At 57.5% G+C, this 12,658-nt stretch overlaps 2 protein-coding genes across 2 annotated transcripts; both read left to right on the forward strand.

Moving 5' to 3' along the window:
* Positions 1-1,076: 1,076 nt before the first annotated feature.
* On the forward strand, positions 1,077-4,809 carry LOC131843060 (uncharacterized). The gene is made up of 3 exons (XM_059191657.1): positions 1,077-3,089; positions 4,346-4,447; positions 4,678-4,809. Exons 1-3 carry the CDS (start codon positions 1,077-1,079, stop codon positions 4,807-4,809), a joined length of 2,247 nt encoding a protein of 748 aa, XP_059047640.1.
* A 3,641-nt stretch (positions 4,810-8,450) lies between these two features.
* Positions 8,451-10,388, forward strand: LOC131843069 (uncharacterized). Its single transcript, XM_059191668.1, has one exon. The coding sequence runs from the start codon at positions 8,451-8,453 to the stop codon at positions 10,386-10,388; it is 1,938 nt and encodes a 645-aa protein (XP_059047651.1).
* The last annotated feature ends 2,270 nt before the right edge of the window (positions 10,389-12,658 follow it).

Genomic DNA, 12,658 nt, shown 5'->3' on the forward strand with positions numbered 1-12,658 from the left:
TTTAGGTTTAGGTTTAGGTTTAGGTTTAGGTTTAGGTTTAGGTTTAGGTTTAGGTTTAGGTTTAGGTTTAGGTTTAGGTTTAGGTTTAGGTTTAGGTTTAGGTTTAGGTTTAGGTTTAGGTTTAGGTTTAGGTTTAGGTTTAGGTTTAGGTTTAGGTTTAGGTTTAGGTTTAGGTTTAGGTTTAGGTTTAGGTTTAGGTTTAGGTTTAGGTTTAGGTTTAGGTTTAGGTTTAGGTTTAGGTTTAGGTTTAGGTTTAGGTTTAGGTTTAGGTTTAGGTTTAGGTTTAGGTTTAGGTTTAGGTTTAGGTTTAGGTTTAGGTTTAGGTTTAGGTTTAGGTTTAGGTTTAGGTTTAGGTTTAGGTTTAGGTTTAGGTTTAGGTTTAGGTTTAGGTTTAGGTTTAGGTTTAGGTTTAGGTTTTTAGGTTTAGGTTTAGGTTTAGGTTTAGGTTTAGGTTTAGGTTTAGGTTTAGGTTTAGGTTTAGGTTTAGGTTTAGGTTTAGGTTTAGGTTTAGGTTTAGGTTTAGGTTTAGGTTTAGGTTTAGGTTTAGGTTTAGGTTTAGGTTTAGGTTTAGGTTTAGGTTTAGGTTTAGGTTTAGGTTAGGTTTAGGTTAGGTTAGGGTTAGGTTAGGTTAGGTTAGGTTAGGTTAGGTTAGGTTAGGTTAGGTTAGGTTAGGTTGGGGCGTGTGGTCGGGCAACCTCCTAGTATGGGCCTGCCATTGGGAGGCTTCCCCATCCTCGTGGATACGTCCGCGGGGAACGGTGGCCGAGCACTGGCCAGTAGCCCGGCGGGTTGGGCGTGTTCGCGGTTCCCATGCCTCGACAAAGTCGAGGCTGCCGGAGCCGGCGAACCCCCCCAACTTTTCTTCGTTTTTATTTTTGGTTCGTTTCTTCTTTTGTTTTCGGTTTGTTTCGTCTTCTTTTTGTTTTATTTCAATTATTTTGGTGTTTATTTGTTTTGGTTATTCTCTGTCTGTTTCTATCTTTTGTCTTTCTGTCTTTTGGTTTATTTTTCTCTTTCCTTTTCGTCGTCGTTGGCGGGAGTTCGGGACCACACCCGTAAAAAGGATAGCAATGAAAATGTCTGATCGCAAAAAGGAATTACCCCAGGGAGGTACCGGTCGTTCAGCGACCGGAGAATCCTCCTCCACCGCACCGGATTTGCCGGGGGTGGGCTGTCCCACGTCTTCGGGGGGGGACACGACCAGCATTCAAGAGCAGTATAGGGAGATGATGACGAGACGTGTTGAGGCCTACGAAGAACTAGAGGCGCTCAAGGCGATAGAGATGGAGGCACAACTGGACTCCGAGCGGACTGGATCCTCGCTGTCTATAAGGTCCGAAGACAGCCTTGGGCTGGCGAGAGGGAGTACCTCGCCGCCCAAGAAACACAGGAAAAGGCGAATTGTGGAGAAGCGTCGGGAGCTAGACTCCGACGATGACGACGAGGTCGACCTGGTCGAGGTTTCCTCGGCTGGGTCTAGAACTGGTCGAGTCAGAGGAGGAATGCGAACGGCCACACCCGGATCGCGTATGGAGACAGAGGTTTCAGCATCCGAAGCCGAAGCCGAGTCCTCCGGGTCTGGGGCTCTTGCAGCCATAAGAGCGACCGAGGATGACCACATGCTGGGTTCCGACGAGCTTGGGACCAAAGTTGGGAATAGTGCCCGTCAGGTACTCGAAGCAGTGAAGAAATCGAGGAACCTGAAGGGCACTATTGTCAGGGAGATAAAGAGCGCAGTCTATGCGATCTGTTCGGCGGCGGACGTTCTAAAGGCAAGATCGGGCCCCAACTCCGAAGAGGACTCCCTCAGGAGAGAGGTCCAAAAACTGCGCGCAGAGCTCCACACCGTACAGGAGATGAAGAGGGCCATGTTAAAAGAGGCCGTGGAGGAGCGGAAGAAATTCCGGGAGCTACGCATGGCGTCGCAATCTTCTGCCGCGCTGGCTGATGAGCTGGCAGCCCTAAAGGCAGAGAGAGAGGGGTGGGAACGGCAAACGCGGGAGAGCGTTCAGAAGCTGGAGGAGTTGAAGCAACTGAACGCTCTAGACCGACGCGCCCTTCAGAAGGCCTTGCAGGAGGTGGAGAGGCTGAAGACTGCGGCTGAGCTCCCTGCAGTCGTAGTTGGCGGAACGGCGGCGGCTGCGCCGGGAGGTACCCCGCCCCGGGTCCTAAGAGAGGATGCCGAAGACCGGATTATCCGGCGAGTAGGCGAAATGATGGAGAGCCGCTTCGCCGAGATGGAAGAGCGGATCTCGGCGAAGGGGAGACGGCCTCCAAAGGTCAAAAGTGTGCCTACTGCCGGATCATCCGGTCCAGGGACTAACAGGGCCCCGCAACGGGAGCCCAGTGGCGGACGCGCCCCACAGCCGTCAACCTCGGCAACAAATGCGGAGGGCTGGTCGACGGTTGTGCGACGCGGGAAGCGGAAAGGCGCTGGCGCAAGCCAGGCAGCTCCCGCCAAAACGCAGCCTGCGAAGGGGCCACGCGGCGGCCAAACCGCAGAGGAACCGCAGAGGTCCAAGAAGAGGAGGAAGGTGAAAGCACGCCCCCCTCGGTCATCGGCAGTGGTCCTGACCATGACGCCGGGAGCCGAGGCGAGGGGCGTCACCTACAGGTCGGTGCTCACCGAGGCGAAGGCCAAAATATCTTTGGTCCCGCTCGGTATCACCGACCTGAGGTTCAGAGTCGGAAGGACCGGGGCCCGTATCTTAGAGATTCCCGGCACCAACACAGGCGAGGCAGCGGACGCATTGGCTGCCAAAATTGAGGAGGTCCTGCACGAGGACGTCCGGGTCACGAGACCAGTCAAGTCGGCTGAGCTCCGGATCGTTGACCTGGACGACTCGGTGTCGGTAGCCGATGTAGTGGTCGCAGTCATACGCGAAGGGGAGTGCCGGGAATCCGCGGTGAAAACCGGGGAGATCCGACGCAACGCGCAGGGTACGGGCTCCATCTGGGTGCGGTGTCCGGTGGTCGCCGCGAAGAAGTTGGTCGAGGCCGGCCGACTGAGGATAGGGTGGATGGTGGCGCGGGTGCAGTCCTTGGACCCGAGGCCGCAGCGGTGCTATCGCTGCTTGCTCACAGGGCATGTGGGCCTGCGATGCACCGCCGAGCAAGATAGCAGCGGAATATGTTTCCGCTGCAGCGAGCCCGGCCACAAGGCCGCACGGTGCGCCGCGCCATCACCGAACTGTCGGTACTGTGCCGCGGCGGGTCGCAAGTCCGACCATAGAGTGGGCGTCACGAAGCAGTGTCGCCCGCCTAAGGCCCGCGCCGCGGCGCAGGCCACAGGGGGGGGGGGGGAGTCGATGGACACCTGAGTAAAATCAGGTGGGCATCGACTCCATATTTGACCCTAGGGTGGAGGATTGTTAGGGCAATCCGAAGCTCACCGGGGAGGCATTAGGGTCTGGAGGTGGCGTGCAGAGACTGTTCCCTGCACGCCTAGATGGAAAGGTCCCTTCGATGGGAACCATGCCGGTGGTCTTGGTGAATGCTTTGCGTATCCCATGGCCACGGCGATTATGTCGAGGAGGAACAGTCGTCAGGTTTTTAGCAGGTAGGAGTCCGGCAGTATCCATTCTTCCCTAAGGGAATGGTTCTCCATGATGGATTTTCCTGACGGAAAAAAAAAAAAAAAAAAAAAAAAAAAAAAAGGTTAGGTTAGGTTAGGTTAGGTTTTAGGTTAGGTTAGGTTAGGTTTTGGGGCCTACCTCCCCACCGCTGTTTACAACAGGGTGGGCCGTCGTCTAGCTAGGGTCTTATGCTAGGGGGTACAGCCAAGGAACACACTTAAGCCCGGATGTGAAATTCCAGGTTTTTTACATTGTTTTTTATTGGACACATAACTTTCTTATTTGCTACACTTAAACCTAGAGAGAACTTAATTAGGGATTTACATTACTAAAGGGTATCTATTTTATTTTTGTTTACATACTATTGTTTTTAACCTATTTATGTTTCTTACATATCTAATACATTCTTACTACTACTATTATTCTTTTTATTACTTATATCTATTGCTTATCTATGACTGTATATCCACTATACACCTAGATACAGCTTTACTTATCACTGTTTATATTTATTACCTTGGTTATCACTTCTGTAGCGTACTTTAAAAATTTTTCTCTATTTTCTTTTTTCTTTATAATTTCCTTGAAATTTTCTGACTTTATTTCCGTTTCTATTTCTATTTCTAGATCCATTCTTTTCCTTCCAAAGCGAGGGCATTGTGATATAATGTGTAATAGTGTTTCGGGTGTGTGCTGGTCACATGGGCACGACGGATTCTCGCGGCACCGAAATCGGTGCAAATTAGGAATCCGCCGTGTCCCGTGAACAGCTGGGTGATGTATTTGTCTGCGGTGATTTTGCCGACGACCCTGTACGCATCGGCCGCGCTCGGGAAGAAGAGTTTCGTTACGGAAGCAGTCTCGCCAGACTGGTACCGCCTATCCCATTCGGCAATCGTCCGATCCCGGATCAGACGTTTGGCGAATGAGAGGACACCAGTCGTAGTCTGACCTCCTCTTCGACTTCAGGGCCGCTTCCTTGGCGAGATGGTCCGCCCTCTCGTTTCCTTCCCACCCCGCATGTGCCTTTATCCAGTAGATCTTTATTGTTTTTCCTTTTTGCTTACACTTTGTGTGCTGTGTTCTAAATTCTTCCGCTAAGGGGTGGGAGGCTTTAGGATTTGCAACTGTTTGCAATGCGGCTCTGGAGTCGCTGAGGATGCCGATCGTGGTGGCAGGATGTTCCGATGCTATCCCAACCGCCCTGCTCAGAGCCAGGAGTTCCGCCTGGTAGACGGGTTAGGTTAGGTTAGGTTAGGTTAGGTTAGGTTGGGGCGTGGGTCGGGCAACCTCCTAGTATGGGCCTGCCATTGGGAGGCTTCCCCATCCTCGTGGATACGTCCGCGGGGAACGGTGGCCGAGCAATGGTTTGGTTCTGGTACGCCCCGGGCGGGATAGTAGTTGTTCCTTCGGGATACGGCTACTATGTCGGCCAGTAGCCCGGCAGGTTGGGCGGGTTTAGGATTCCTATGCCTCGACAAAAGTCGAGGATCCCGGAGTCAGGAACCCGCCCAACTTCTTGTTTTAGTCTTCTTTTTGTTTGTTTCTTCTTCTTTGTTTTGTTTCGGTTTTTACTTCTTTTTGTTGTTTTAATTTATTTTGGGTTTTAGTTTGTCTTTGGTTTTTATCTGTCTTTGTCTGTCTTTTTGTCTTTCTGTCTTTTGGTTTTGTTTTTCTATTTCGGTTTCGTCGTCGGCGGGAGTTCGGGACCACACCCGTAAAAAGGAATATCATGGTAATGGCTGAACGTAAAAAGAAAGTACCCCAGGGAGGTACCGGTCGCTCCGCGGCCGGAGAATCCTCCTCCACCGCACCAGATCTGCTGGGGGTGGACTGTCCCGCGTCTTCTGGGGGGGACACGCTCAGTCGCAGGAGGGAGTGGGAAGAGCAGGTGAAGGCGATATGTCAGACCGTGGCGGACATATCGGACTACGAGGTTCACGTGGCCAACATGGACTCCGAGTTTACGGGGTCCTCGTTGTCACTGGGATCGGAGGAGCAGTGCTTGAGGGTGAGCACCTCACCCAAAAGGTACCGCAGAAAGAGCGCGTCGTCGAGAGGCCGCAAGATCTGGACTCCGACGACGACGTCGATCTGGTGGAGGTGTCCACTAGGACAGAACGGGCCATGAGCCCGTCACAGAGAGGGAAAGGGGCGAGAACCGCCCGAATGGAGACAGAGGGCTCGGCGTCTGACGCCGGCCCCTCCAGATCCGTCTCCGTTCCGGCGACTGCCGCCCGTGGAACATTCGGCGGAGAGGTGCGGTATGCCGAGGACATGGGCGCCGAAGAGCTAGGCGCATCGATTGAGGAGAGTGCCCTTCAGGTTCTTTCCGCAGTGAGGGTGTCCGGTAACCTGAAGGGCACTATCGTCAAGGCGATAAAGGACTCCATCGCCAGTATTCGGTCGGCGTCGGAGGTCCTAAAGGGAAGGACGGTCGATTCCGAAGTCGCGACTCTCAGTAGGGAGAATGAGCGGCTGAGGAACGACCTTGCGCACGCGAAGGAGATGTCCGCGGGAGCACTGGACGAGGCGTTGGCCGACAAGAAGGAGATCCTTGCCCTTCGCAAAGCGGCACGCTCCTCCACCAACCTGGCCGAGGAGGTAGCTCAGCTCAAAGCTGAGAATGAGGTCCTGAAGCGGGAGGCGCAGGAGAGCAGGCGGCTTCTAGAGGAGCTAAAGAAGGCCAATGCTCTCGATCGTGCCACCCTGCGGAAGGTCCAGGTTGAGCTGGAGGAGGCGAGGAACGCCATTGAGCTCCCCGCCGTGACCATCACGGGAACGACAGTGGAAGCCCCGGAAGGTGCCGCACCCCGGACCCTATCGGAAGACGCCGAAGACCGGATGATCCGGCGAGTAGGCGAGATGATGAACGCCCGCTTCGCCGAGATGGAGGAGAGGATCTCGGCGAAGCGTCAGCGGCCACCAAAGGCCGCCAAGAGTGCGCCTGCTCCCGGATCGTCCGGGCCGGCGACCGATAGGGTCCCACAGACTGGGAAGCCCAGCGGGGGAGGAGACCCGCAGCCGTCGACCTCAGCCAACCAGGAGGGATGGTCGACGGTGGTACGGCGCGGGAAGCGCAAGGGCGCTGGCGCAAGCCGGACGGCTCCCGCCAATGCGCGTCCACCGAAGGGGCCACGCGGCGGCCAAACAGAGGCACCCCCGCAGCGGAAGGCATCCGCGCGGAAGGTTAAAGCACGCCCCCCTCGCTCATCGGCAGTGGTGTTAACCATGAGGCCGGGAGCCGAGGAGAGGGGCGTCACCTACAGGTCGGTGCTCACCGAAGCGAAGGCCAAGATTTCCTTGGCCCAGCTCGGTATCACCGACCTGAGGTTCAAAGTAGGGAGAACCGGGTCCCGTATCCTGGAGATCCCCGGAACGCACACAGGCGAGGCGGCAGACGCGTTGGCCGCCAAAATCGAGGAGGTCCTGCCCGAGGACACCGTCCGGGTCTCCAGGCCAGTGAAGTCGGCCGAACTGCGCATTGGAGATCTGGACGACTCGGTAATGGTGGCCGACGTGGTCGTAGCCGTGATGCGTGAGGGGGGTTGCCTGGAATCCTCGGTGAAAACCGGGGAGATCCGGCGCAACACCCAGGGAACGGGATCCGTGTGGGTGCGGTGCCCTGTGGCCGCCGCAAAGAAGTTGGCCGAGGCCGGCCGGCTTAAGATAGGGTGGGTGATGGCGCGGGTGCAGTCGCTGGACCCGCGTCCCCAGCGGTGCTATCGCTGCCTCCTTACGGGACACGTGGGAGTGCGATGCACCGCTACGGAGGACAGCAGCGGAATTTGTTTCCGCTGCAGCGAGCCCGGCCATAAGGCCGCGCGCTGCGCCGCGCCATCGCCGAAGTGTCGGTATTGTGCCGCGGCGGGTCGGAAATCCGACCATAGAGTGGGCGTCACAAATTTGTGTCGCCCGCCTAAGGCCCGAGCCGCGGCACGGGCCACACGCGGGGGGGGGGAGTCGATGGACACTTGAGTAAAATCAGGTGTGCATCGACTCCAAAACTGACCCTAGGGTGGAGGATTGTTAGGGCAATCCGAAGCTCACCGGGGAGGCATTAGGGTCTGGAGGTGGCGTGCAGAGACTGTTCCCTGCACGCCTAGATGGAGGTCCCTTCGATGGGAACCATGCCGGTGGTCTTGGTGAATGCTTATGCGTATCCCATGGCCACGGCGATTATGTCGAGGAGGAACAGTCGTCAGGTTTTTAGCAGGTAGGAGTCCGGCAGTATCCATTCTTCCCTAAGGGAATGGTTCTCCATGATGGATTTTCCTGACGTGAAAAAAAAAAAAAAAAAAAAAAAAAAAAAAAAAAAAAAAAAAAAAAAAAAGGTTAGGTTAGGTTAGGTTAGGTTAGGTTAGGTTAGGTTAGGTTAGGTTAGGTTAGGTTAGGTTAGGTTGGGGCGTGGGTCGGGCAACCTCCTAGTATGGGCCTGCCATTGGGAGGCTTCCCCATCCTCGTGGATACGTCCGCGGGGAACGGTGGCCGAGCAATGGTTTGGTTCTGGTACGCCCCGGGCGGGATAGTAGTCGTTCCTTCGGGATACGGCTACTATGTCGGCCAGTAGCCCGGCAGGTTGGGCGTGTTCGCGGTTCCCATGCCTCGACAAAGTCGAGGCTGCCGGAGCCGGCGAACCCCCCCAACTTTCTCTTCGTTTTTATTTTTGGTTCGTTTCTTCTTCTGTTTTTGGTTTGTTTTGTCTTCTTTTTATTTGTTTTAATTTATTTGGCTTTTTTTTTTTATTTGTCTTGGTTATTTATCTGTCTTTTTCTGTCTTTTGTCTTTTCTGTCTGTTTGGTTATTTTCTTTTTCTTCTTCGTCGTTGGTGGCAGGAGGTCGGGACCACACCCGTAAAAAGGAAAACAAAACATCATGGCTGAACGCAAAAGTATATTACCCCAGGGAGGTACCGGTCGCTCCGCGGCCGGAGAATCCTCCCCCACCGCACCGGATTCGCCGGGGGTGGGCCGTCCCACGTACTCTGGGGGGGACACGGGCAGCGATGAGGAGAGGTATCAGAGGGAGCTGATGCGGAAGTATGGGGCCGTCGACTACCTGGAGGCCCTTGAACGACATGTGGCGGACATGGACTCGGAGTGTACAGGGTCCTCCATGTCGTTCCGATCCGACGATAACATTGGGGAGGCTAGAGGGAGTACCTCGCCCCCCAAAAAACATCGAAAGAGGCGGATCGCGGAGAGAGGTCAGGAGGAGCTCGACTCCGATGACGATGAAGCCGACCACGTGCAGCTGTCATCTGCTGCACGGAGGAGCAGGGCCAGGGGCCCTCCAACGGCCAAGAGGGGAGCGCGAACGGCCAAGACTGAGGCGCGATCGGAGACAGGGGTTTCGGCCTCTGGACCCGAATCGTCCAGGTCCGTTTCGCGCGTCCGAAAAGACTCGGAGGAGAACGCAACATTAGGCGCCGACGAGCTAGGCGCCAAGGTAGAAGATAGTGCCCTTCAGGTCCTTGCTGCAGTGAGGAAGTCCAGCAACCTGAAGGGCACCATCGTTGGTGAGATCAACCGCGCCATCCACACCATCCGATCGGCGTCGAGTGCCCTGAGGCAAAGGTCGTCGAACCCGGAGGAGGAAGCCCTCAGGCGGGAGGTGCGGAAACTCCGCGAGGAGTTGGACGAGGTCAGGGAGATGAAGGCTGCGATGCTGAAGGAGTCTGTCGAGGAGAGGAAGAAGTTCCGACAGCTCCAGATGGCGTCGCAGTCTTCCGCCGCGTTGGCCGAAGAGCTGGCCGCGTTGAAGGCGGAAAGAGAAGGGTGGGAGAGGCAGACACGCGATAGCGTTCGACAGCTGAAGGAGCTGAAGGAGTCGAATGCTCTCGACCGTGCTGCCCTTCACAAAGCGCTGCGGCAACTGGAGGAGGCCAAAACCGCCGCTGAATTGCCTCCCGTGGTGATCACCGGGACAATGGCGGAAGCGCCGGAAGGTGCCACGCCCCGGACCCTATCGGAGGCCGCCGAAGACCGGATTATCCGGCGAGTAGGCGAGATCATGAACAGCCGCTTCGCCGAGATGGAGGAGCGGATCTCGGCGAAGCGAACGCGGCCACAAAAGGCCGCCAAGAGTACGCCTGCTGCCGGATCTTCCGGTGCAGCGACCGATAGGGTCCCGCAAGTCGGGGAGCCCAGCGAGGGAGGAGTCCCGCAACCGTCGACCTCAGCAAACAAGGAGGGATGGTCGACGGTTGTACGGCGTGGAAAGCGCAAAGGCGCTGGCGCAGGCCAGGCGGCTCCCGCCAATGCGCACCCGGCGAAGGGGCCACGTGGTGGCCAAACAGCGGCACCGCAGCGGAACGCACCCGCTCGGAAGAAGAAGGCGAAAGCACGCCCTCCTCGGTCATCGGCGGTGGTTCTCACCATGAGGCCGGGAGCCGAGGAGAGAGGCGTCACCTACAGGTCGGTGCTCACCGAAGCGAAGGCCAAGATTTCCTTGGCCCAGCTCGGTATCACCGACCTGAGGTTCAAAGTAGGGAGAACCGGGTCCCGTATCCTGGAAATCCCCGGAACGCACACAGGCGAGGCGGCAGACGCGTTGGCCGCCAAAATCGAGGAGGTCCTGCCCGAGGACGTCCGGGTCTCCAGGCCAGTTAAGTCGGCCGAACTGCGGATCGGAGATCTGGACGACTCGGTGATGGTGGCCGACGTGGTCGTAGCCGTGATGCGTGAGGGGGGTTGCCCGGAGTCCTCGGTGAAAACCGGGGAAATCCGGCGCAACACCCAGGGTACGGGATCTGTGTGGGTGCGGTGCCCTGTGGCCGCCGCAAAGAAGTTGGCCGAGGCCGGCCGGCTCTAGATCGGTGGGTGATGGCGCGGGTGCAGTCGTTGGATCCGCGTCCTCAGCGGTGCTATCGCTGCCTGCTTACAGGCCACGTGGGAGTGCGATGCACCGCTGCGGAAGACAGCAGCGGAATTTGCTTCCGCTGCAGCGAGCCCGGACATAAGGCCGCACGCTGCGCCGCGCCATCACCGAAGTGTCGGTACTGTGCCGCGGCGGGTCGCAAGTCCGACCATAGAGTGGGCGTCACAAATTTGTGTCGCCCGCCAAAGGCCCGAGCCGCGGCACGGGCCACAGGTGGGGGGGAGTCGATGGACACTTGAGTAAAATCAGGTGTGCATCGACTCCAAATTGACCCTAGGGTGGAGGATTGTTGGGAGGCCGTCCCAAGTACTCTGGGGGGACGCGGACAGTCGTAGGCAGGAGTGGGAGAGGGATGTGTTGAGGTGTGTCGAGGCCGTGCAGGGAATTGAGGAGTTCGAAATCGAGGTGGCCGGCATGGACTCCGAGTGCACGGGGTCCGCTATGTCGGCCGCTTCGGAGGACTGCCTCAATTCGCTGTCGGTCACATCCGAGGATGGCCATAGCCATAGCCTTAGGGTGAGCACGTCGCCCAAGAGGTACAGGCGTAAAAGGCGCGTCGTCGAGAGGCCACAAGATCTGGACTCCGACGACGACGTCGAACTCATTGAGGTGCCCACAACAAGGGCAAAAAAGGGCGCGAGCCCGAAACGAAGAGGAAAGGGGGCGCCAGCCGCCCGAATGGAGACAGAGGTGTCGGCGTCTGAAGCCGGTCCCTCCAGATCCGTCTCCGCTCCGGCGGCTGCCTCCCGCCTAATTGGCACTGACGTTCAGCGCGCCGACGAACTGGGCGCCACTATTGCGGACAGTGCCCTTAAGGTTCTTGCCGCGGTAAAAGTTTCCGGCAACCTTAAGGGCACCATAATAAGGGACATAAAGGGCGCCATCGCTAACATCTTGACGGCGTCCGAAACCCTGAAAAAGAGGTCGGCTAACGTCGAAGTAGCGACTCTCAGTAAAGAGATCGATCGGCTGCGGAGTGACTTGGCCCACGCCAGGTTGATGTCCAGCGGGGCAATTGAGGAGGCAAAGGCGGATAAGCGCGAAATAAACGCGCTCCGCAAAACGGCCCATTCCTCCGCCATCCTGGCTGAGGAAATTGCGCAGCTGAAGGCCGAACGGGAGGAGCTGCAGCGGGAGGCCCGGGAGAGTCGAAGGCTTCTTGAGGAGCTAAAGAAGACCAACGCTCAGACTCAGGCCTCTCTGCTGCAGGCGCAGCGCGATTTGGAGGAGGCGAGGACGGCCATCGAGCTCCCGCCAGTTACCATCGGGGGGACGGCGGCGGAAGCACCGGAAGGTGCCACGCCCCTCACCCTATCGGAGACAGCCGAAGACCGGATTATCCGGCGAGTAGGCGAGATTATGGACGGCCGCTTCGCCGAGATGGAAGAGCGGATCTCGGCGAAGCGCAAGCGGCAACCCAAAGCCGCCAAGAGTTCGCCTGCTGCCGGATCATCCGGCCCAGCGGCCAATAGGACCCCGCAGAGCGGGGACCCCATCGGGGGTGGAGACCCGCAACCGTCGACTTCAGCCAACCGGGAGGGCTGGTCGACGGTAGTCCGGCGAGGGAAGCGCAAGGGCGCTGGCGCTAGCCAGACGGCTCCTGCCAATGCGCGCCCGTCGAAGGGGCCACGCGGCGGCCCAACAGAGGCACCTCCGCAGCGGAAGGCACCCGCGCGGAAGAAGGTAAAAGTACGCCCCCCTCGCTCATCGGCAGTGGTGTTAACCATGAGGCCGGGAGCCGAGGAGAGGGGCGTCACCTACAGGTCGGTGCTCACCGAAGCGAAGGCCAAGATTTCCTTGGCCCAGCTCGGTATCACCGACCTGAGGTTCAAAGTAGGGAGAACCGGGTCCCGTATCCTGGAGATCCCCGGAACGCACACAGGCGAGGCGGCAGACGCGTTGGCCGCCAAAATCGAGGAGGTCCTGCCCGAGGACACCGTCCGGGTCTCCAGGCCAGTGAAGTCGGCCGAACTGCGCATTGGAGATCTGGACGACTCGGTAATGGTGGCCGACGTGGTCGTAGCCGTGATGCGTGAGGGGGTTGCCTGGAATCCTCGGTGAAAACCGGGGAGATCCGGCGCAACACCCAGGGAACGGGATCCGTGTGGGTGCGGTGCCCTGTGGCCGCCGCAAAGAAGTTGGCCGAGGCCGGCCGGCTTAAGATAGGGTGGGTGATGGCGCGGGTGCAGTCGCTGGACCCGCGT

Source organism: Achroia grisella, unplaced genomic scaffold, assembly GCF_030625045.1.
Source record: "Achroia grisella isolate CSIRO2021 unplaced genomic scaffold, CSIRO_AGI_Agris_v1 utg1086, whole genome shotgun sequence".
In the NCBI taxonomy this organism is placed as follows: domain Eukaryota; kingdom Metazoa; phylum Arthropoda; class Insecta; order Lepidoptera; family Pyralidae; genus Achroia; species Achroia grisella.

Coding starts and splice junctions, on each gene's coding strand:
- LOC131843069 (XM_059191668.1), top strand. CDS start 8,451: ATGGCTGAACGCAAAAGTATATTACCCCAGGGAGGTACCGGTCGCTCC.
- LOC131843060 (XM_059191657.1), top strand. CDS start 1,077: ATGTCTGATCGCAAAAAGGAATTACCCCAGGGAGGTACCGGTCGTTCA. Junction 3,090..4,345: donor GCTGCTTGCTCACAGGGCAT/GTGGGCCTGCGA, acceptor TCCCGTGAACAG/CTGGGTGATGTATTTGTCTG. Junction 4,448..4,677: donor GAAGCAGTCTCGCCAGACTG/GTACCGCCTATC, acceptor TCTTCCGCTAAG/GGGTGGGAGGCTTTAGGATT.